Source organism: Drosophila ficusphila, unplaced genomic scaffold (assembly GCF_018152265.1).
Source record: "Drosophila ficusphila isolate 14025-0441.05 unplaced genomic scaffold, ASM1815226v1 contig_636, whole genome shotgun sequence".
In the NCBI taxonomy this organism is placed as follows: domain Eukaryota; kingdom Metazoa; phylum Arthropoda; class Insecta; order Diptera; family Drosophilidae; genus Drosophila; species Drosophila ficusphila.
The window spans coordinates 600073-625890 of NW_025064569.1; the positions used below are offsets into that span (position 1 = coordinate 600073).

A 25818-nucleotide genomic window follows, 5' to 3' on the forward strand; every position below is an offset into this window, starting at 1 on the left:
CAAAAAAAATTTTTGATCGGACCCACCCAACATTTTTTTCTGCGTCCGCCCCTGGGGGAAATGCTCAAAAACAGCGAGGTGGACCCAAAAAAACAGCCGCCAGAGCTGCCGCCACGAAAGATAAGCGCCAATACCACACCTGCTCCGCTCTCGCCACAGCTGCAGTCAAATGGAAGACGATTTCAAGAAAGTCCTAAAGAAAAGCGACGCATAATGACTGTGACTTCCACGACAACAACAACGGTGATCAGCTTCAACGGCAGCGATTCTGAAATGGAGTGCATTGCAGTGGAGGATATTGGCAATCATAACTACTTGCCACAGCAGCAGCAGTCGGGCCCAAAAACAAAGCTGGAGGCACCATCCCAAAGCCAATTGCAGAGAGTTTTTTATTAAATTAAACAATGAAAAACAAACCAATTATAAATTTCATGTTTCATTTTACTTATTTAGTACAGTCACTGCATATTTCTGTAGAATAAAATATCAGATATAAATATTTATTTTTACTCAAAAAATATCGATATATTGATATTTTGATATATTTTTCACATCCCTAATACACAGCTTGCAGTTATTCCACGAAGGCAGTTGTGCTTCTTTCCTTAGGTATATTTTGCGCAAGCATTTTCAAATAATTTGCATTTAACACAAATACACTGACTTTAATCGAAATTTGGATTTCGCCAATCAGCCATAACAATACAAGCAAGTGCAAAAACATCGTAATGCATCTAAATCTGCGGGCCAAAAATAATAGCTTGCCATAAAATTTACAGGTGTTTTTCGCAGTATACAAGTTAACTGTGGTCAGCAAGACCAGAGTCGTTGACCATAGTTACGTTAACATTGTCGCGCCGGCCAAACTGCCGACCAAGCAATGGGCCGGACGCTCGTGCACAGACGGCAAACACAGCATATTTGCGTGGCCGCTGTGAGCTTATGTTAGCCTTAAGAATATTCCCTCTATTCAGTTCCATTCTAAAAGCTGAATAAAGAGCACAAGCTCATTCATTGAATAACTCCGGCAACCGCCGTTAGACACTTTATTATTCCAAACTTGACTGAGTCTCTAGGCCAGCAGGTAAAGAAGGGCAGTCACCCTTCCATCATAATCATCCTATATCATCAATAGATGATAACAGCCAGCCGGCTACCCACACAGTGACGGCTGCGCGGGAACCTCGAAGAAGTTTAATACCTGCCGGGTGGACTTCGCGGGAGAAATACATTAATTGGCGCTCAACTAGTGGTATTTAGTTACCCTACCGGACGTGGAAATATTAAATAAAAGTGACGGCGGCGTGGGAGAAACGCAGCCAAAGAAAAATCAACACACACAATTTACAAAAAATGTAAGTGGGCCCTTCGGCCAAACCTTTTAGGTCTTCAAAAAAATATTATTAATTCGGATTAGTGCAAAAAAAAAACACAAGCATTAAATTCTGTCCCTCTAACAATAAAGTGGACCAAGATTAAAAGATACAAATAAATAAAGTGTGTAGTGAGCTTTCGAAAAATCTCATTATTTAAATTGATGGCCACAGTTGGTTTATTTTTTATTGTGTCCGGTGGAGGAAATTTACCCAACATCCCCAATATTAAAAACTTAAAAATACAACAATATTGCACATAATTTTCCCTGCAAGATCTTTTTTTAATTAACAAGATTTAATTGACAAAGAAATAAATAATAAACACGTTAGTTAGGGTGAGTGGTGAAATTTATTCTTGCCCTATAATTTTTTTCTGTGTAACGGCGCATCGATATTTCGCATAATACTTCAGTGACTCTTTTTTCTCACTGTGTAGTTAATGTAAAAATTCATGCAGTGGCGCATACTTTGCCGCCCTGCAGAAACTGTTTTGTTTTTATTGCTCCGCTTATTCGAAGGAAATACGATCCCAGGGCCCTCCGACTTTGTTTTGTTTGTGCAGCGCTTTTGCATACGCGCGCAAAATTCCGTGCAGTTAAATTCAGCTGCCCGTGGGCGATCTATGCCTTCAATATAAAAGACATAATAAATAAGGCAAAGACATGAATCTTTCTTTCAGCGATTTGGGATTCTTTATTGGTAAAATTCTTTATAGCTTCATATGAGCTCCCCGTTCCTTCAATATAGGGAGAATAAGCAATACTCAAGTGACTCGGGGTCTGAGAGTGAAGAACAAGGTCAAATTTCACCCGTAAGTTGCAGCCCCCCAGCCCCCCCCTACAAACATGGATCCCGAACAACTCCGAACCGTTATTCAGGCCGCCTTCAGCAATGCCCTTGCAGAACAGGCCGTCCAAAACTCAGCTCACAGAGCAAGCACTTAGGCAGAAAATTGAGGAGTTGGCCGGGGGAGTAGCGGCAGTAAGCACTGCGTCAGAACCAGCCCCGACCACTCAAATAAAAACATACATATGCAGCTATAGAGATACACGATACAATACAATGCAACGAGCCTTTAGATGCCGTTAAATGTCTGCCAGAATTTGCGGGGACGCAAGAGTCTTACGTATCTTGGCGACAAGCAGCTGTAGCCGCCTATCACATTTTCAGGCGTTTTGATGGCAGCTCCCGACACTACCAAGCGGTCATAATCATTAGGAGTAAGATTAGGGGTCCCGCTGATGCCGTGCTATCTTCGTTTGGCACTGTGCTGAACTTCGACGCGATTATAAGTCGCTTGGACTTCACGTGCAGTGACAAGCGACCGATGCATGTCATCGAGCAAGAGTTGGGCACCCTAAGACAGGGTGGCCTAACCTTGTTACAATATTATGATGAGGTCGAGAAGAAGCTCACCCTATTAACAAACAAGGTCAACATGTCTTACGAAGCAGCTATGGCCAAAGTATTGTGCGACAAATTCCGCGAGGATGCTTTGCAAGTGTTCATCTCCGGGCTCAAACGCAGCCTTACAGATGTGCTCTTCTCAGCGAAGCCCAAAGACATGCCGACGGCTCTCGCCTTGGCACAAGAAGTTGAATCCAATCACGAGAGGTACATCTTCGCAACAACGTTTGCAAGAAGCCAAGAGGAAAAGGATCGTAGGCCAGCTCACAAGACGCCAGAACGTCAGCAGGACAAGATCCCGTCTCAGCCAGGCCAACAATTTGGCACCAACAAAAACCCGCACTTTAGTAAGCAACACAAGGCGCAGGTTCATACCGAACCACGCAATAATAGGCCCCAACAGGAACCTATGGATGTTGACCCATCCCTTTCTAAGATGTTACAGCATCCCCCAGCCCCAGCTTACCAGAGTAGGAGGCCAGCTACGTCTGACCGAACGAACATACAAAAGAAGCAAAGGGTTAACCACATCTCACAGGGTGGAGAACAGGCAGGAAAAATTATGCCAGCGTAGCCTCCAGTGCAGCATCGAAAATCGAAGATGCCAGTGAGGAATACGATTCAGATGTAATAAATTTTTTAGATCAAACTCCCTGCTACCCTACCTCAAACGGAGAGTAGCGGGGAACGTTAAAAAATTCCTCGTAGACACGGGCGCCTCTAAAAGCTTTATTAAGCCTTTCAAGGGGCTAAAAGGCGTCCGTCCAGTAGAATCCCCTTTCAGCATCCAATCAATCCATGGCACATCTCACATAGCGGAGAAATGCCTCGTCTCAATTTTTAACATTACGGCCACATTCTTTGTTCTACCGGACTTAGCATCGTTCGATGGGATAATCGGTTTCGACCTGTTAAAACAGGCCGGAGCATCGCTTTGCTTAGAAACTGGGATTCCCAAATGGGGTACGGAAGTCGAAAAACTTTCCTTCCACACCTGCGCTGATGTCAACTTTACTAACGTAGATTGCTTTAGTGCACCCCCTTTCATTAGAGACGCCTTCATGAAAATGTTAAAGAGCAGAAAAAAGGCTTTTGCGGACCCTAACCAGGCTCTGCCGTGTTATATAGTTGTAGCCACCATAAGAACAGAGAATGAAGAGCCCATTTATGCCAAACTGTACCCGTACCCCATGGGGGCGGCTGATTTGGTTAATAAAGAAATTCAAAATCTTTTAAACAATGGCATAATTCAAAAATCAGTGTCTCCGTACAACAATCCAATATGGATAGTAGACAAGAAAGGCACTGATGAAAAAGGTAACAAGAACATGCGACTAGTAATCGACTTTCGCAAACTTAATGAAAGCCTTTTCTATCGCGGAAGACACTTCTGAGTGACTTCTGGAAGATAAAACTATCTTCCGCGACTATCGCTTTCGGATCGCGGAAGTGACGTCCGTCGGGAAGAACTGTGACACTTCTGCGTCACCCCCCAGAAGAGACTTCCGCGACACTTCCAGAAGTGACTTCTGCGTCACCCCCAGAAGAGACTTCTGCGACACTTCCAGAAGTTACCCAGAAGAATATTCCCAATTAGAAAAAATAATAGAAAATATTTTTACTATATTTATTAAAAATTTAATTTTTTTTAAATATAATAACTTATATGTTAATATATATTTTTTTATATAATTTTGTATATTTTCGACGCTTGTACACCCGATGAACTGCTGATGGAAGATTTTTTGATTTTTCAGCTCTGAATCATCTGGAAATTTAACAAACGTGAACTCTAAAAGAAAACAAACAAATAACATTATTAAAACAAGAAAGGAAGCTAGCTTCGGCAAGCCGAAGCTTATATACCCTTGCAGTCATCAAATATTTCGAAAATTTTATTTGCTATTCAAGAGTCGTTAGAAAACTCTATATTCCAAAAATCATGATTTTCTGATAAGAAATAACAATGTTATCATTTTATTTCCGTTAATTCTATATAGATTTTTCGATCTTTCTTATGGCAGCTATATGATATAGTTGTCCGATTTTTATGAATTTTTTTTTATAAATCAAGGCTAGTTAAAAAACTTGATACTCAAAAAATCATGCTCGTGGGATAAAAAACAGCGATGCTATCAATTTATTTCCATTAATTCTATATATATTTTTCGATCTCTCCTATGGCAGCTATATGATTGAGTTGTCCGATTTTGATCAAATTTAATCTGAAATTCAATAACAGTTGGAAAACGCCATCTTGAAGAATTCAAGTCGATCTGATGAAAAACAACGGCGGGAGAATTTTTCATTTCATTCCCTCGTATGGGAGCTATCCGATATAGTCGGCCGATCCGGCCCGTTCCAACTTATATACTGCGTGCAATAACTACACACCTTTTGGGAAAGTTTCAGCAAGATAGCTTTAAAACTGAGAGACTAGTTTGAAGAGAAACAGACAGACGGACAGACGGACAGACGGACAGACGGACAGACGGCCAGACGGACAGACGGACAGACGGACAGACGGACAGACGTACAGACGTATTCTGATTCTACTCGTGATGCTGATCAAGAATATATATACTTTATGGGGTCTGAGGTGTCTCCTTCACTGCGTTGCAAACATCTGACTGAAATTATAATACCCTTTTGCTCTGCAAGGGTATAATGAAAAGCATATTTAGAAACTGATGTACATTACCTTTATATAAAAAAATAGTAGATCTTAACATGTGCTGCCTTTTTTCCGGCATTGTACGCGTTGTTAGACGCAATAATATCTTTAAACACTTAACAATTTTCAGACTTGAACTGGCACAGTAGAAACTAACTGACGCTTTGCAGCAAAATCAGTACGCGGGTCAAAGGAAAATACAAAAAAATGTTCAGTAAAACCAGAATATCGGTAAATTTTTGGGACCTTTGCTTTACTATCTTCCTATCAACTTCCAGAAGTGAATTGGGAGATAGTTTTTTTTTGTATATTTGTGGTTGTAAAATGTGTGCTATCGTCTTTCTATCTTCCAGAAGTGACTTATAAGTGACTTCTAGGCGATAAAAAACTTTTTCTTTTTTTTCCAAAAATTTCTATCGTTTTTCTATCTTCCAGAAGTGTCTAAGAAGTGACTTCTAGGCGATAGATGTGTATGTATTTTGTTTTTGTAAAATGTGTTCTATCGTCTTTCTATCTTCCAGAAGTAACTAAGAAGTGTCTTCTAGACGATAGGGGATAAATTTATCTTCCAAAGGCTTGCAGGGTAATCATGGTATAATAACTACAAGGTAGTCGCGTCGCCGGCGTCAGTCCCCTATTGCATTATCATTATCCGCTTCAAAGTTGTCCATTTTATTTAGTTCGTCCTCTTGTTTTTGCTGTGTTTTAAAATCGAGGTTTAACCAACTGCAGGAGTTGTCCTCGTCCACATTGCCATGGTATGACAACAATTCAGTGTTTTTCGCTAAATTAAATATAAAAACTATAATTAATCAAATAAAATTAAAGGAAAATATGAACAAAAAACACATAATACAGTAGACAGACACGGCTTACTAACGATCACTTTTCTGAAACAAAGAGCTAAACATTTGACAATTAGTACTGTTATTATTATTCATCATCTATTAGTTGACTATTTTAGATATGTCATACCTGTTATATATTTTCTTAATCTATACCTAAATTGTAGCGGAGTCGGATGGTCATTAAGTCCACCCCTAGACCGCATGGCGCCAAAACAGTTTTCGACTATGTCTTGGTTCAGACGACTAGTTAAAACATACTCCATTTCGTATCTCTCCGCCAAATAGGCAAATAACTCATCAAGAGATTTGTTATTAACCAAAATGCCTTTTTGGAAGGGAAGCTTGTATGGTTTTCCAACTATCTCTTTGCGCATAATATCAGACATTTTGGTCAAAACGTCTCTTTGGATCATGAGATTTTTGCCACAGGGATGCGTTGTTTCTATGGAATTTGAGGTAGACAACTTTGAGTTAAAAACGTCGAACCAATCATTGACCAGTTTGAAAAAATCGGCGGTCTCGCACGCGTTATCTACATCATATCCCAACGAATAGCATCTTCGGATGGAGCTAGATTAGTTTAACTTTTTGCTTTGCAAGTGAGCCAACGTTATTGTGATCATGTGTAATTTTAAACAGTATGGACACATCAGACCTAGAGCAGTGATTAATGGCCTGTTGGACTGTCGTCTTATTTCCGTTTACACACAAACCAGAATCAATGTAGTGATTTCTAATCAACTTCACCAAATGAGGGGTATCCGAAAACACGAAAATTTTTAAATTTGCATCTGCTGGATGACTAAACCAGGTCTTTGCTGAAATAAGAAATTATTAATATATGACGGCTTGTATTATATTTTTTTTAACTTACTCGCTGAAATGCCTACCTCACTCCAAAGCCTTTGGTTTCCAGCTCCCAAATCAGACACAATTGCAACCTGGATAGTCTGTGTCTGTGTCCATTCGAGCGTTAAGTCAAAAAAGATTGGCTGCTTCCACGACTTTTTTAAGCCACGGACTATAGCCAATTGCACATAGTTTTTCGGCTCATAGACCGTATATGATGAGCTATCATACTCAAAGGCAGCAGCCACCTTCATTTCGTCAAATGCCAAGGCGCAAAGCTTGTCCACTTCTGGAATCTGATCGTCTTCCATCAAGTCTATCACCACGTCAAGGGTGCCGGGATTGATTTTAACATCGGCCAACCATCTATACAATGTGGTCCGACTCGGATAAGGAAAGCCTTTCTTATATATGTAAGTGGTTATAAGCTCGAGGTCCGGCGGTATGGAGGCATATAGCAGCCGACAAGTCTTCCGTATTAAAATGAGCTCTTTGTCCTTCATTCTATATAATTAATATTATTTGTGTTTCCGTAAAGATCTTGCCTAAATACTTTTCCAGTTTCTCGTATTCTTTTAGCTGCTGGCGTAAGTTCTGCATTTCCTTCTCCATAGCACAAAGTTTTTTTTTCAGGTCCTTGTTCTCAATAGCCATTGCGTGAGTTAATACTTCGTCCCTGAATTATAAATGCATTATTATTTGAATATATTTGCTTACACTATTTGCCAAAATTATTTTGACGTCTCCTTATTACTCCTATTTTTAACTGGTTGAGTTTTATGGAATTTTAAGTTAATATTTATAAAAAAAATTTATATATATGTCGGAAATAAATTCGAGGAAGCACAGAATTAATGCAAAGGCATAGCAGCAGGGTCGGTTGCAGCCTCTGCTAGTAAGTAATGGGAGGAAATTCATGAGAAAGGCATAGCAGCAGAGACGGTGGCAGTCTCTGCTGGCGAGTTGTCGGGTTAAAATTCGGGGAAGTACAAGAATTTATGCGTAAAGCATATCAGCAGAGACGCTGGCGCTGAGTGAAGTCCGTTGACGGGTTACCTAAAGTCCTGAGATTGAAAGAGATGACAATATACATACAGTGGCTCACAGCTTATTTGACCCACCTTGTATATTTAAATTTAAGTGAGAATAACTTTTTAACTAAAGCAGATATTAAAAAATTAAAACGCAGGTTTTTCGGCGGGTATTGTAGGAACAACAAAGAACTTAAATTTTATTAAAATAACAAAAGGTTTTATAATTATTCAACTAAAAATAAAAATACTGCAGTTTTCTATGTCACAGCTTATTTGACCCATTTCTTAAAATTATAAAAAATTAAAAAAATAACGAAAGATTATACATGTTTTAATATTTTGTATGGCCCCCCTTCTGGTCTAATACCATTTTAAGGCGTTTTTGCATAGACTCCACTAGCTTTTTGGTGGTTTCTGGGGGTATTTTGGCCCACTCCTCCATCAACGCAACTTTGAGATCGTTTTTGTTCGATATCTGCCTTTTGCGGATATTCGTATCTAATAATTCTATGACGTTTAAGTCTGGTGATTGTGCCGGTGGTTTCATCACGTGGGGGCAATTGTATATTAGCCAAGTTTGAACGATCCCCGAGGTATGCTTCGGATCGTTGTCTTGGTAAAACCGAAATGATTCCTTTATACCCAAATCCTCGGCGCTTTGGATCAAAATATCCTTCAGAATATTGAGGTAAACCATTTTGTCCATTGTTGATTCAATGAACTGTAACCTCCCAACACCTGCAGCCGACATACAGGCCCACACCATTACATGGCCACCGCCATGCTTTACCATCGCCTTCAGGTGTTTGTCTTCAAGCTCTGTATTGGGCTTTCTCCACACATAGGTTTGTCCATCGGAACCAAAAATGTTAAATTTGGACTCATCAGCAAAAATTACATCGTTCCAGAATCCTATGTCCTTTTTAACGTGTTCCTTTGCGAACTTTAAGCGGGAGTCTCTATTTTTTTTATTTATGAACGGCTTCTTGCGAGCAACTCGGCCATTAAAGTCATGTTCTCTTAAAACACGTCGGACTGTTGCTAAATTTTTTGCCGGTTATGTCCTGCATTTCAGTGGCCAATTTTGGCGCCGAAATCCTTGGATCTTTTTTGATTTTCCTAATAATTTGGCGTTCATCTGTTTCGGTGAAAATCTTATTTGGCGCTTTTCTGCCCTTGTCTTCCACGCGGTTTTCAAAAACAAATCTGTGGATGATTGCTTTGACAGTACCATCTGGTATGTTCACAATTTTAGCGATTTCTCGCCGGGAAACACCGTTTTTATGGTGTTTAAGGACCAATTCACGTTGTTCGATGGTTGTGCGTTTTCCCATGGTTAATAGACGTGCTTTCTTGACAAAATCGAATCAAAAGTGAAAATTCTATTTGCAAATACATTGAGCAAAGAGTAACCAAAAAAAGAACCGCTAAATTATACTTCTTGGAAGAGAAGCTAAGCATTAAATGCAATGGGTCAAATAAGCTGTGACATAGAAAACTGCAGTATTTTTATTTTTAGTTGAATAATTATAATTATCGATTAACATCGCTTAAAAGTTCACACCTAACTTAGGGCGACTTCCGAAATTTGTGTGCGAATCGTAAAAAAAAAATTGATCATGCCGAAAGAAAACTATAAGCAAAAAGTTCGTGATGTCTGGCTGCAGAGTACAGAATTTAAGGAGTTTATTAAAAAGGGTCCGACAGACTTAACCAGGGTGTTTTGTTCGTAGTGTAAATGCAGCATAACTGCAAAACTAAGTGACTTGCGTGCACATAGTGCTACAAAAAGCACACCAGTTCAATGGCGGGATTTGGCCAAAAAATAAAGTTTATTTTGTTTGCGGTTGAGCAGGAGGCAGCGCTTTGCCTATTTGTTGCTCAACACAGCGCAGTTGCCCCAGTCGATCATTTGAGCGACCTATGCCAAGCAAAGTTCGATGTCAGCAGCGCCGCGCGAAAAATTAAACTCTACCGCACAAAGTGCACATATATCGGGTGTTTTTTTTTAGAGGTATAGAACTTTAAGTTGGCATCACTGTTCAAGATGGCGACCGATTTAACAGCTGTCAAGTGATTTATTCTCAGTTTGGTTTGGCAATTCATCATGAATAGACTCACGCCTGCAAATGCAAATAGTGCAATTTTATTTCGAAAGTAATGGTTCAGTGCGGAATACGTATCGCGCACTACGTTTATTTTATCGTCGACAAAATCGTCCATCAGAGCAGTTAATTCGATTAACCATGGAACGTTTTCGCACCACGTTTACTTTCACAGTTCTTAATTTGGCTTAATCGAGCGTCCATCATGCATAAAATTTGATAAGACACCATAGAAATCTCGTCGACAATCAAAAATTCTGTCTGATGCCATTGTTGGCTCATTATTCGCAAATAGTTTAAGGACAGTGGTGACATACCTGTTATGCGACCGTCTTTCTGTACAGGCAATTTTAAAGTACTGTGTATCGTAGCTCCATTTATTAATCTAGCTGCAACTCCTGTTAGTGAGCAGACTTTAACCGCATCCTTTGCGTACCACCTATTAATTTGGTCTCGTAAAAACTTTAGTAGAAAAGTCTTGCCCACACCAGCTCCTCCTGTAAAGAATATTTTTAAACGTTCTTCATCACCTGACATTTCACTTTGAATGGACTGGGTAACTAATGTAAAAATTTCTTTTTGTCCTGCATTCATAGACTGTTTGCAGTTACTATTATTTTTGTTTAAAGAAACTTTTTGCATCCAAAAATTTTAGTTTTCAAGACGAGGAAAAAAGTTTAAAAAGTAGATTTTCACAAAAAATCGGCCTTTTCAATAAATATCGAATGAGTTAGGAAAAGTATGGTAACATTCAAACAGCATTTAAATTACCTTTCCATTGATACCAAAAGTTAAACGAAGCAAGTTCAAGTTTCGAGTATATTTCACTTTTATTTTGTCAAAATAATTATGCTAACTAGTGTAGATGCTGAAACAATTGGAATCCAATATTCCAGAAAAAGCTTGCTTAATAACGGAATAACCTGAAGGAAAGTTTTCTATAACCATTTGTGCTATTTATCTGTCCATGGCCTGTATTTATCTGTACGGTGCCAAAAGATTTGTAACACCTAAAATCACCCGGAACTTTTTCCCTAATCATTCTATTTATCTCATTTACTGAGTCGTTTCTAGGTGACACTATCGCTCTCGAGCAAAGCCAATTGAAATTTCTTTCTGTGAGATATTCGATGTCGGGACAGATTGTGTCTATAAGAATTTCTAGACTGTTAACAGTTTGAGCCAATTCATTAGTCAACAACACTTGGGAGCTATTTGCCACTGTTGGTGGTAATTTACCATCTCCAAGTTGAAGTTTTTTTTGCGACAAATTTCCATTGTAGGTATTACTAAAATGTGCTCTCATATTTGTGCGCAAATTCAGAGGTTCAATCGATTGCCACAACGGAGATGATTTGAGGCACGCTTTAATTACGTCGGCACGTGTACCTTTTGTTATAACCGGAAATGTTTGGCGAAAATCTCCAGCCAACACAAAGGTTACGGCCCCCATCAAATTGCCAGAGTTTTGATGTCTTTTAATGTGCGGTCCACAGCTTCTACATGTGCTCTATGGCTCATGGTGCACTCATCCCATATAATCAGTGACGATTCCTGTAACAGTTGCCCCAGTGGTCCGTTTTTGCGGATTGAACATACAGATTTTTGTTCTAAAGATACAGACAACGGTAATTTAAAGGTTGAGTGTGCAGTTTTCCCATCATTTAATAGAGTTGCAGCAATTCCGGAAGACACAACTCCTAGTGTGGGTAAAAAGGACTTCTCTTATCTCTTTGGTGCCAAACGATGTCATTTGAAAGAGGCTGTTGTACCAACGTAAATTATGTAAAAAATTAGCAGATAATGAATGATTATTGGTCAAAAATTTTTTATTCGTTGTGGCGGATCTCGTATATTAGGGAGAACCGCTTTTCTAGAAGCACAGCAAATTCTAATCGGTTCATCGCCCCATTTTTCAGCGGAACACTTAGAGCATGTTTTATTCATTGATCCAACTTGGACGGTTGTCTGATGAGCATAATCAATGTGTGGATCGTAATTGAAAGCTGACCTATTACCATGAGCTAAAAATGGAATGCACACTCTAGTTGTTGACACTTGCTGTGTTTCTTTTTGTGTTGTTAGTCTTTGTAGACGTTCAGTACTCGATTGGCTTTCGCGAACCTTTCCCTCTGGGGCGGTTTGCATCAATGTTCTATGGGGTATCTGTCGTACTTGAGGGTTAAGCAGGTATCGAAATTTTTTATAATTTGTATGATAATGTCTTTGAAATGCGGAAAAGAGGTGTCTCTTTTTATTTTTTCATTTTATTTTATTATTTTCCCAGGGCTACAAGCGAGTGCTTATTTATTATTGCCCTAGTCACATTAATCTTTTTAATGGTTATATGTTTCATAAATCCCCCTATGAATGCATGAATTTTTGTTTTCCTGGTCATGGGGATTGGTAATATCGGTTAGCCATATTTTGCAGCGTTAAATTTTGTATAAGTCACTTTCGAAAAAATTGTTTCTATAGGAGTCTTCTATTATTTTAAAAATATCTTCTGGTGCAAATATTGCAAATATTTTATTGGGTTTCAGGATGTTTGAAGGGTGTTTGTAACGGAGTCGAAATTATGCATGTTTTATGAACAATTATATTATATTTTCTTATATTAATGACTTATGGTCCGTGACTATTTGGAAACTACGCCCGAAAAGGTATGGTCTGAAATGTCCCACAGACCAAATGACAGCTAGCATTTCTTTCTCTATCGTAGAATAGCGTATTTCCATGTCCGATAATGTCCTGCTAGCGAAAGATATGGGTCTGTCATAAGTGTCTGGGCCTTGTGACAGCACAGAGCCTATCGCATAATTCCTTGCGTCTGTGGTCAACGTGAACGGTTTGTTAAAATCAGGGTATATGAGTATGGGGTCATTGCAAAGATCTTATGACGTTTCGACTGCTTGTTTAAATTCATCGTCTATTATTATATATTTTTTTCCTTTTTACTGTTTCGTTACGGGTTTAGTTATTTTCGCGAGGTCCTTTATGAGTTTCCTGTAATACCTTAAAACCCCAAAAAATTATTTAATTTCCCTAGTGTCTTTGGGCAGGGAAAGTCCTTGATGGCTTGAATCATAAGTCGGTTTGGTTTGACTGCTTCTTGGGTGACCAAGACCATTTGTCCAAGGAAGTCGATTTCCTTTCTTAAAAAATTACACTTGCTCGGTTGGATTTTCAAATTTCATTTTGAAAATTTTATTTGAATTTCATCAAAGCCACTGGCTAAGTCTATTCTTGTGAAATACATGGTCTTTCCTATGCTGTCTAGTATATCTACAGTATTCGGGATAGGGTATCTATCGGAGAAAATCGATTACCAATCACCACTGGTACGACCCAGACGGGTGCACTCCAAGGGGATTGGCTGTTTTTAATTGTTTTGTGCGAGCATTTTTGAAATTTGTTTTCGAACTTCGCCTTTATATGCACTAAAGGAAAACGGTAAGATTTTGTGTGAAACGGTATGTTATCTGTTGTTGGTATAGAGCAGTGGTTCCCAAACTCTTTTCTTTTATAGACCACTTTCAAAACTTTGCTAGATCTGGCGGACCCCTGTAGCTAAATTCAAAATCAAATCGCATCTTCGGGCCATGCTCTCCACTAAAGCTGCGCATCTCTTCTGGGAAATGTTGTTCCACCCACTTTGGATTGCAGTCCACAATTCACTTAAATTCCTGGGCTTTTCGGACAGAACATGTTTCTCAACATCACCCCACAAGTTCTCAATCGGATTGAGATCCGGAGATTGAGCAGGCCACCATAAAACTTCAATTTTATTGTCCTGCAGGCAACTTTTTACTAGACGTGAAGTGTGCTTAGGGTCATTATCTGCAAATGGGATCATTGTATCGCTGATAATTGTTTTGTACACATTTTGGTCCATTCGTGTTTCTATTTTATAAATAGGGCCCACACCATGCCAGGAAAAGGCTGCCCACACCATAAAATTTCCCCCACCATGTTTGATTGTCTTAATAGTGTATCGTGGGTCATTCCGCTTATTTGGTGGACGCCAAACATATCGCTTACCGTCAGATCCCATTCGACAAAACTTTGTTTCGTCACTCCACAGCACATTTTTCCAAAAAATCAGAGGTTTTTTTAAATGCTCCTTTGCAAACTTTAATCTGGCTTGTAAATTTTTTTTTGATACGTGCGGCTTGTGCACCGCTTTGCACCCACGTAAATTTTGTTCATTCAAACACCTTCTTACAGTCCTGGAGGATATATCTATATTAAATTTTGATGATATTTCCTCTTTAATAATTTTAAAGCTCTTAAAAGGGTCTTTTACAGAAACTCTTCTGATAAGTCTGTCTTCCTTTTCTGTAGTTTTTCGGGCTTTGGGTCTCGCCCTGATTGGTTTAGCACTTCCGTTGTCTTTTACATATTTTAAAGCATTGTAAACCATTTTTCGGGAACATTTCAAAACTCTGGATATCTCTGTAATCGTTTTGCCAGACGATTTCAGGGTTTGGATGACTTCCCTCTGTCCTTCGGAGCACTTAGAAGCTTTAGGCATCGCAAACACAATTTTTTAATCTCTCTTAATGACAATGAGACCTGTCAATTAACTTCAACCAAAAAAACGAGACTATCGCTGTCAAACACTAAGAAAATGAAGAGTGTGCATTTATAAATCCATTCTCAGTCCAATCTGGAAATATGCACTACAAGTCTATGGCATAGCGTCTAAGTTCAACCTGAACAAAATAAGAATAGCACAAAGCAAGATTTTAAGATTTGTAATGCCCCCTGGTTCATGAGAACCAGAAATATAGAAAGAGATCTCAAAATCCCAAAGATTGGCGATGTTTGTCGAACGCATGCTGAAAACTATTTCAGACGCCTTGGCTCTCATCCTAACTCCCTGGCGATGAGGCTAACTAAGAGACCAACAAGAAGAAGACTCAAAAGATACCACCCACATGATCTTCCATTAAGATATATTTAATACCCTCGAAGACTGATCTAATTGAATTACACATGAATAGAATTAATGTATAATCTTGTACCATCCCTTTGTTAACCCCTATATTTACAACCTGCTCAAGCTGCCACATAGGTAGCAGTATACCCGTTAATTATTAATAAATATACACTTTTTACTTTTTTACTGAAAAAAATATATATTTAAAATTTATTTAATGTAGAATGACTGACTTATGCATATTCTATCTTGGCCTACTTAATCTTTTACGCCTATAAAATATCGAATTTCATCAAGGTCTGTCATTCTAAGCTTTCTCGATAGAACCCTAATTAAAAAAATATACAGTAGAATCCTGTTATAACGACTCCGCTTATAGTGTCCGTCCAGTTATTGCGACGAAAACTCGATGGCTTGATTGGTTCCCAGACAGACTTATACACTTACACTGCCGCTCAACTGAATAGGTTCATGATCTCAGAGGAAGTAATTTGTCTATAATTCCTAAACCAGTGTACCGATTTCCATAATTTTTTTTTTCTTTAACTCTTGAATCATTTTATAATAAAATGCTGAAGAAGGTTTTTCAAAAACGTATTATTTATTCCTTATTTAATTTTTCTTCTGAAAGGTTAACAAAATTCATGATTTTTTTTTTTGAGTCATCTGAATAGGTTCAACCTAAATTAATTAAAATTATTTAAGTAACTAAGGATAATTTTCATATTTTTTGTACTTAGCTGATACTTATGAACATTTTTAAAGTACATTTTACTAATTTTAATAAAAAGTGAACCCTCCGTTGTCCGATATAACATCAAATACACGATCGGGAAGCGAGCTATACAAATTGTGCAGTATTTGCAGTGAAATTGTTGTCCAGGCTGTTTTAATTGCCTTAACTAAAGTTGTTTTGCAATAAAATTACCTGCCTCCTTCATATATCTTGCGCGATAGCAACCCCCATACGTTTTCGATTATACCTATTAAGGTCAGGTGAATATGGGGGGCCATTCAAGTAAGTCCACATTTTGAGCCTTAATCCACTTTTTTACCACCCTAGCTGTATGATGGGAGCGTTATCGTGCTGGTAAGACCATTTAATAAAGTGAAAAGTATTTGAATAATCAGGAAACGCATTGCTCTCCCACGATGTAAATGGAAGGCCTAAAAACAATTTTAATTCTTGGTTTTCTTGCACTTCCACAATTGTCCGCGCTGCCACCAATCTTTTATGCGCGTCAAGGAATCCCATCTTATTGAAATCGATATCTTCAAAATCGGATAGGTTCTCATTTGCAAAGAACCGTGAAACCTGTATTAAATAAATTATAGGGTAATTTAATAAAGATATATAATTAAAGTGAATTAGTTTATTTTTCATGTTAATGTTTCATTTTTTGTACAATGTTTGCTTATGTTATGAATTAAGAGACAGGAAAGGAGAGATTTGCTACAGCTTTTGGGGCTATGGGCAGTGGCGTAACTATAGGGTGGCAGAGGTGGCCAAATGCCACGGGCCCCCGACCCAAGAGGGCCCCGGCTCCAGAGGCCGATAGCTCAGTTTTTTTTTTGTTCTATGTGTTATAAGAACCTGTGTATTTTATTTAAATTGATAATATATGTTAAATATACATATTTTAAGTTCTGGATCTATATAAATGTATACCTACAGTGTCGGACAACTAACTACTTAAGGGGGCTTCTCATGTAAAATGTAAAAAAAATCGATTTTTTTTTTCATAGATCGATAGAATAACGTCTTGAGAGTGTATTCCCGAAGTTATATGACTCAACTCTCAATATTATGGAAAATGTGAGTGATCGAACGAGCGCGCAAACAAGTTCAAGACCCACTAACTCAAAACTTTAAATCATCTTTTCTCAAAACTATGATTTTAAAAACGCGGTACACGATTACGAAAAAACTACTGAACCGATTTTTGATTTCTAAAAAAGTGTTTTGCAGATTATACATTGAACGAGTGTATGAATATCTGAAATTGTGGAAAAAAAGTTATTTTATACACTTTTCAGCCCAATTCAGCAACAAAAAAATTCGAAAAAATTGCAATTTTTTTTCAAAACGTGATTTCAAATTTTTAAAATCGAATTGTTTGAAGTTGCAGACATTCATGCACTCGGGGGAACCCTGCTGAATAATAAAAAATGTTTTTTGTATGTTTCCGATGAAAACTTTGGGCTCCACACTGTACCGCAATAAATCCGTCAGCCGCGTCGCGCCACACGCGACCTTGAATAAGTCCGCCATTTTGTTTTTTAGAATTTTCAAAAAATGTTTTTCTCATACTTTAAACATGTCTTCAAATATATGCAAAAAATTATTCGTGTAAGTTTTCATTTTCCAAGTGAAAAAATTCCCAAAAAACAACAACTTTTTGACATATTACTTGAGAAGCCCCCCTTAAGCGGTTTATTAAAATGACAGGGCCCCATCAAAAAAATTTGCCACGGGCCCCAGATGGTATAGTTAGTAACTGTTTTTTATATTAAGAAACAGTTACTAAAAGTTATTTAAAGTCGTGTAATTGTTACGTACTTCTTCATCAGTGCAGTTTTCGGAAATTTCAAAGGCAATGTCCTTAGCCGCTTGATGAGCTGTGAGAGGTGAAAGGTATAGTTTTTTGAACCTTGGATCTAGCAAAGAAGCCTTGACTAGGATTTTTTGTTTTGCAACGATTCAAACCGCTTTTCTGATTCTTTCACAAGAGCTGCTCTTGTTAATATTCCTTCTGCCGATTCTACTCTTAAGTAGCGAATTTTATCAAGCAAGAGTGATATAAGGGGAGTTACCATGCTTACGGTAACGTAATTTTCCCCGCTTATTTTTTCTGTTGCATCCTTAAACGGCGTTAGAAGATCACAAAAATCTTGGTAAATGTAATTTCCATCAGATGTAAGCATCTCCGGCAATCCCTTCACAGAAGTTGAACGGTTTATAAGGACTACTGACACTTTCTTTGAAAGGTTTAAAAAAGAAATAAGCAAATCAAGACAGGAATTCCATCTCGTGTCAACACTTTGTACGAGTGTCCGAATTCGACCTTCTGCTATGCCTTCATCTGCCTGTAACTTGCGCAACATGTCCATCGCTGCTGGGCTGTGCTTAAAATGAGTTACGCTTTTTTTTCCTTTGTCCAGCACGTTGCAAAAAGAAACAATGTCATTGACCACATCATCGACTATCAAATGTATAGTATGAGCAAAAAAACCCACGTGTTTGCCTTTTCCTAAGAACAAATTGGAAGCTGCCCTCATATTATTGGCGTTATCGGTTGTTAATGTGCGCCACTTCGACTGATCAATTCCAAATGCATCACATACACCTTTCAGTTAGCCACATATATATTCGCTAGTATGTGACTGCATTAAATGAAAGATAATATTTGAATTTGACATTTTTTAAAGAAATAGTTAACAAAAAGACAATCAACGCATATACAATATTGTAAAACAGAGCACAAGAAATGTCCCTAACACACAAACGCATTTCTGCGATTGCAGTATTTCCATGCAAATGAAAAAAAAAATTGTATGGACATACGATAGTTTCGCGCGAGTTACCGCCTCAGCACATTCCATCGGCGGTCCCCCACCTAAACCCCTTCGGTCGCCAAGCAACTAAAGACCGTACACTTGAATTGGCAACTAAGTTGCCAAACAAACAAACATAGCGGCTACTGCTGAGCAGTGCCGGATTAAGCTAGCGCGGGGCCTGTAGCAAATTCTGTCAAGGGGCCCTTGCTTTGCTTTAGGTTCTCAAGTTTAGGGTATTAAATAAAACAAAATTGTTACAAATAAACTTTTCTGGATTTAATATGGGCAAATTTAGAGATAACACTTTCAATAACGACTTCTTTAAGCAAATCATGCTCTATATTCAACAAAGTGAGATTATTAAGACGTTCTTGGCCCGTTACTAGCTTTCAATACTCTCGAAACATGATCGATATGATAATCGATTCAAATAAAGGTCAGCTATGTTCACTCATAAAATGAATCTATATTTTATAATAAATCAACAAACCACAGTAGATTGGATTGTGACTGACCACGTGACTGGGTCAATAAAATTTAAATAGTTTGCCTACTTTTTCTCGAAATACTGATAATCTATATAATATTAAAATCGATAAAAAAAAAGTACAATCTCGGCTACGTAAACTCGCAAAATAAATGTATACCTATATAAAAAATGAAAATCTGGCCGCTTGAAGGGTAGAAATGTGGTTTAATTTCAGATAAAATATAACGTGACGAAATCGAGTTTTATATTTTCAGATGGGAGTAAAGCATAGCCTAATCGCTTCACGCTTAAGTCATGCAAATTATATTTAGGTTCCTATCAAAATTTTTTTTTTTTTTACGATCAGATAGGTAGGAGTTGGAGAGCGGCCGCGCTGCCCTTCAGGCCTCGCTCCCATATTGTTCACATTTCAAAATATTTATTACATGTTACGCCTTGTATGTGCTTGCTGCAATAATTGCAACAAGTATTTTTCACAAGCACACAAGGGATAACGTTTTGAGAAAAAATCGTTCGCGGACAACCTCTCACTTCGAAATCCCGAGCGATTTTGCAGCCGACGAGACTACCTTGTATAATTGTACCATGACCATGACTCAGGCACGGTAGAAAGAGTGGGAGATACTAGTTCCTCTCCCTTCCCCTCGATCTTACGCTTTTTCGATCAGCATAACGGGACCCTGACGCGAGTTTGAATGTTTTTACCCTGCTCAGCGCCGCTAAAGAAGTTTTCACTTCAAAATACTTTTTGCAATAATTGCAGCAAGCAGATACGAGGCGTAACATAGATTATTGTACAAAAATGTATAAAAGGGCGGACAATATGGGAGCGAGTCCTAAAGGGCAGCTTTGATTGAAAACCAAAAATTACGAAACAATTAATTCTTATTGTCATATAAAAGTCCTCCTTAAACTCACGCAGTATATAAGTCGGAACGAGCCGGATCGGCCGACTATATCGGATAGCTCCCATACGAGGGAATGAAATGAAAAATTCTCACGCAGTTGTTTTTGATCAGATCGACTTGATTTCTTCAAGATGGCGTTTCCTAACCACTATTGAATTTCGGATAAAATTTGATCAAAATCGGATAACTCTATCATATAGCTGCCATACAAAAGATCGAAAAAAAATATATAAATAATGAAAAAAAAATTATAGCGTTGTTGTTTTTTATCCCACGAGCATGACTTTCAAAACATGGAGTTTTTTAATAATTCTTGAATCGAGAAAAAAATTTCATTAAAATCCGACAACGTTATCAACAGGAAAGATCGAAAAATCTATATCGAAATACGGGAAATAAAATTATAACATCGTTGTTTTTTATCAGAAAAGCATAATTTTTTGGAATATAGAGTTTTCTAACTACTCTTGAATTACGTATTAAATTTCATCAAAATCGGACAACTATATCATATAGCTGCCATATGAACAATAGTCGAAAATATGGAAAATGAATAGAAAAATTGTCATAGTTTCGATGTTGTTTAGCCCTTATGCATTTGATGAGCATTCATCAAATATGACTGCAAGGGTATATAAGCTTCGGCTTGCCGAAGCTAGCTTCCTTTCTTGTTCTGTTTCTTACTTACAGAAAAACACTCTTTCACTCGCACTCATTGTAGTGCGCAATAGGGGACTGACGCCGGCGTCGGGACTACCTTGTAGTTATTATACCATGACTCAGGCACGGTCATGGTACAACTATACAAGATAGCAGGGGCGCACGGAGGGGGGAACGGGGGCAATTTGCCCCGGGCCCAGGCTTATGGGGGCCCCGCGCGATATGATATATGATATATATGATGATATGTAAGGGTTGACAATCTCCCAAAATTTAATTTTTAGCCCGGGCCCCAGACTACCTCTGAGCGCCCCTGCAAGGTGGTCTCGACGGTTACAGAATTGTTCGGGTTTACTCCCCTATCGACCCGAACGCTCGGGTTTTCGTAGGAAAACACTCTTTCTCTCGCTCTAATTGTAGTGTCGATAAAGGACTGACGAGCCGACGAGCCTTGTATAATTGTACCATGACTCAGGCGCGGTAGAAAGAGTGGGAGATACTAGTTCCTCTCCCTTTCCCACGATCTTACGCTTTTTCGATCAGCATAACGGGACTCTGACGCGAGTTTGAAAGTTTTTACCCATACAAAAAGTGCTCAGCGCCGCTAAAGAAGTTTTCACTTCAAAAATGTAAAAAACTGTATGGACTTTCGCGCAGCACTCAAACCCAAACCTTTTTGTTTTTCCAGAGAAGAAAAATGAATTGGTCATGGAATCCAGAGAACACGCGGCGCCTTATACGGATGGTCGCCGCCTACCCAGAGATATGGGACCCCGAGACTCCCGATCGGCATTATCTGCGCAAACTGGCATGGTCCGAAATAGTCACATCGATGCAACTCCCGATGACAAAGTGCAAGCATAAGTGGAAGGACCTTCGCCGTGAACTTATGAAAAGTTTCACCCACTGGCCGTACTTGGAGGATATGGCCTTCATGAGGCCTGTTTTACAGGATCCGGAACCTGCACTGGTACGTGGTCGAACATAACGGTTGTCAGGACTATGCTTATCCTCATAATCTCCCTTTGCCTCCCTTTCAGTTGAGCGACGTTTCCGATGATGAAGATGAAGAGACTATTGTGAGCGAAACTATTGTGCAACGCAATGACCAAGGAAATTGCAACTATTGGGAAAAGGCAGGTAATTACAAAACCCCCTTCCTCTGTACAATATATCGTACACAAAATTGAATTTTATAAAATGATATTTAACTAACTTAAAACCTTTTTAGGAAATGTCATCGCAAAATTTGTGTATATTCTCGAAAACGTATTAAAGCTGCAAGCTTTCTTCAGAAATGTAGAATTATTCTTTAGCTGGGTAGCCTTTTTTTTTGAATTAATCAAAAACGGTGTAGGACATTTAAACATGACTAACACAAGATGATGGGATGGGATGACTTTCAGTCGTACAGAGTAATGTTTTCTGATCGCGGTCAACTTGGTGGCCGCCAGTGCGATCTCTGTTTTCGAATGATTGCAAGTTGACACACAGCCTCCTCGTGGAAACCTCCTGGGTAGCTATCTTAGCATCCGCTAGATAGTGAGCTAATGTGTGCAGCGATGTCACCCGGACGTTAAACGGTTGAGCGCAGGGTTTGGAACCCGCCTCGCAAAAAAAAGAAGCCCAGTGAAGACCAAAGCGAAAGCCTCGGATAGGATACCCCCTTATGTTGACGACCACCGCAAAACGAAAATGGACTATGATTTAAGGATATGCACCTGGAATGTCCGAACCCTTAATTGGGAAGGTGCCTCTATCTAACTGGCGGATGCCCTCGAAAAAAAAAAAAAATAATAAATGTATACCTATATAAAAAAATGAAAATCTGGCCGCTTGAAGGGTAGAAATGTGGTTTAATTTCAGATAAAATATAACGTGACGAAATCGAGTTTTATATTTTCAGATGGGAGTAAAGCATAGCCTAAGCGCTTCACGCTTAAGTCATGCAAATTATTTTTAGGTTCCTATCTAAATTTTTGTTTTTTTTACGATCAGATAGGTAGGAGTTGGAGCGCGGCCGCGCGGGGCCCCCCAATGCGCGGGGCCCGTAGCATTTGCTACTCCTGCTACATGGCTAATCCGGCACTGCTGCTGAGTCCAAGCCCCAGATATGCATCCGGTCTAATTACAGTCCCACTCCGCTTGATCAGCAGTTTGTACTTAGGCAAGAAGGTTCGAGCCAAGAGATATAAAATAAAGATATTCATTCTGGATTTGACTTTTAATCAAGAAACACAGCTCTTTTATTTGGCTCGGAGATTGGTCTACGATCAATATCAAGGAACCTACTAATTAATATTGATAACTGGCGCAGTCGGCAGCTTTCGTCAACGGACGGATTCGACCAAGGACAGGAAGGATCTGAGACGGCGAAAGGAAGCAGAAAAGAAGGACAGATGTTCTGGATTACGTTTAGCATTATTATGTAAGAGAGTGAGTAGAGTGAAGTGGGTGCAATGGAGTGTAAAGAAAATAAAGTGGAAATTAATAAAATAAATCTAAATACAACGACCAGACAAATAGAAAGGAATTAATTAATAAACATGCAAGCAACAAGTTATAAACGGTGATAATGAAAGCAGTAATTCGAACCGCAGACAAACGTAAAAAGAGCGTAGGCCAAGGCAAGGACAGCAGGAAAATGAATAAATAATGAACAAATATAGTAGAAGAATTTAATAACAAGAACTAGACAAATTTTTATTAAATTAAATAGTGTTCATATTCGCGAATTAAATGAAAAGTTCGATTGTAACAATGACTCGTGGTCAAACGTCGGCGAACGGTCGAGAGCACCGACGGTTCGAGGTTGCGTCGAACGGTTCGATCGAACGGGCGGCCGTCGACAAGCGTCGGCAGGTGGTCGTGGTTGTCGATGGTTCGATGCGAACCGAACAACTCGGGCAAACGTTCGATCGTCGACGAATGACGGATGGAGCAGGTTGCAGATAGTTAGTGTTGCGGTATGAGGGTATTCGTGTTAAAACGACGGCAGCCGGGAGGTTGCAGACAGCTCGGGTCGAGTTGGCAACGGTTGTCGGCAAGTTCAAGACAATACAGATGACGATCGAACGGTTCGATCGGTGCAGGCACAGTGGTATGTAGAGTGGCAGACTAGGAATTGAGGGCAAGAGTAGATTAAACAAGTAATAAATAAATTTAAATAAAGAAATAATAAAAAAATAATGGAATAAAATTATTTAAATAAAATAAATAAAATAAAATAATTAAATAAAGTTGAAGAAAGAAAGAAATAAACCAAAGTTAAAGAAATAATCAAAGAAACTAATTGTCCCCTTTAACATGTATTAGGCGGCGCACTGTGTTACACAGGGCGGCCGTTTAGCATGAGAAAAGGGTAAAGGAATGCGAAGAAATGACGATTTCAGTGAAAATAAGTGATATCGGATGATGTTTTTCATTTGTATTAGGCGACGAACTGTGGAAACAGAGTGGCCGCCTAGCAAATGGAAGGTATTGATTCGATAGACAGTAAGAATAATTTTGTGTACACCCATTAACATGTATTGGGCGGCGCATTGTAATGCACAAGGCGGCCGCTTAGCATGTGGATGAGGAGGTACATTGGTAGACAAGCAACATAAGAGGCTATCCACATGTATTAAGCGATACACTGTAGAAAACAGGGTAGTCGTTTAGCATGGGGGCGGCCAAAACAACAAATACCCTGATGGCAATGTCTGTCCGCATTTGGTCGTGATGCTGTATCGCACAGCCGATCGGCTAGCTTCAGCATGCCGGGTAACAAAACAGAATACGCGAAATAAATAAAGAATAATGAATAAAGAAACATATAAAGAAATAACTAAATAAACGAAATTAAATACAGCAAGTTGCAATGAGTTTGGATGGTAGAAGACAGGGAACGATAACAAGAACAAAATAAATAATAAAATTTTGACCCATTGTTGATATTTTAAGAAATCAATTTAGCAAAAGTACTCATTTTAAATTAATTCCAGAACTCCATTACACCACACGGAAACTCCCTGAACCACAACACAATACCAAGAGAAGATAAAGAATACAATTAAAACAATAACTTAAGTACACAAGCACACATACATACATTTAAACACTATTAATATAGTTAACATTTAAACACTATTAATTAAGAAATACACACATAAGCGTAAATACACACAGAAACAAGCTAAAAATAGAGATAAAACCCAAGAAACCGAACCCACAAGTAATGACAGAAGAAAGAAGGCCTGCAGCGATGGCAACAACAAGCGTGTTAGAAGCTAGCAAGGTAATAGACCTGGTAGGAATTATTCCCAAATATGAGGGAGAGCCAGGGAAGTTAGATGGTTTTATAGCAGCAGTAGAACAGGTACTGGGCCTCATAAAAGGAGAAGAAAGGTCGAATATAGGAATAATCGCTCTTAGAGCGATAAGGAGTAAGATTTTGGGACCAGCAGATAAAGTTCTTGACTTGGACGAGTCCGAATTAAATTGGGATCAAATTAAGAAAATATTGATTACCCATTTCAAAGATAAGAGATCAGAGCAGGAGTTGATTATGGAGTTAACGCATATTAAAGAAAAGAAATTGGATTTAGAAGCCCTTTACACGAAGGTGATGACCCTCAGGAAAGCCCTAGTGAGTTTAACTAAATCCAACGAGCAAGGTATTTTGTTGAGGAGCGAGAAGATCAAGTGGTACGAGGAAATGGCCTTAAACGCCTTCGTTTCAGTATTGAAAGGGCCAATAGGGGTTACTATCAGGAACATGGAGGTGCCCAATATAGCTAAGGCATATGAGATTGCTTGTAGAGAAAAGAACTTGGGCACCCTACAGGAGACTCAGGAAGAGACGAAGGATCAGGCATTGAATGAAACCCAGACCAAAGAGGGTAAAGAAGCCCCGAAACAGGATCTTGACAAACAGGACAATCCGGTGCCGGAGTCCCAGACTGGCATGTGGTCTCAATACCGAT

General features: G+C 38.8%; 1 protein-coding gene across 2 annotated transcripts; it reads left to right on the top strand.

Annotated features, from left to right (window-relative positions):
* Positions 1 to 1046: 1046 nt before the first annotated feature.
* Positions 1047 to 22372, top strand: LOC122320564. Of its 2 annotated transcripts, none has more exons than XM_043208736.1 (4): positions 1047 to 1355; positions 21540 to 21821; positions 21892 to 21991; positions 22083 to 22372. In XM_043208736.1, the coding sequence occupies exons 2-4, from the start codon at positions 21549 to 21551 to the stop codon at positions 22235 to 22237; spliced, it is 528 nt and encodes a 175-aa protein (XP_043064671.1). In that variant the 5' UTR covers positions 1047 to 1355; positions 21540 to 21548; the 3' UTR covers positions 22238 to 22372. The 2 variants fall into 2 exon arrangements, with proteins under 2 accessions (XP_043064671.1, XP_043064672.1); XM_043208737.1 differs by lacking the exon at positions 1047 to 1355 and adding an exon at positions 10312 to 10345.
* The last annotated feature ends 3446 nt before the right edge of the window (positions 22373 to 25818 follow it).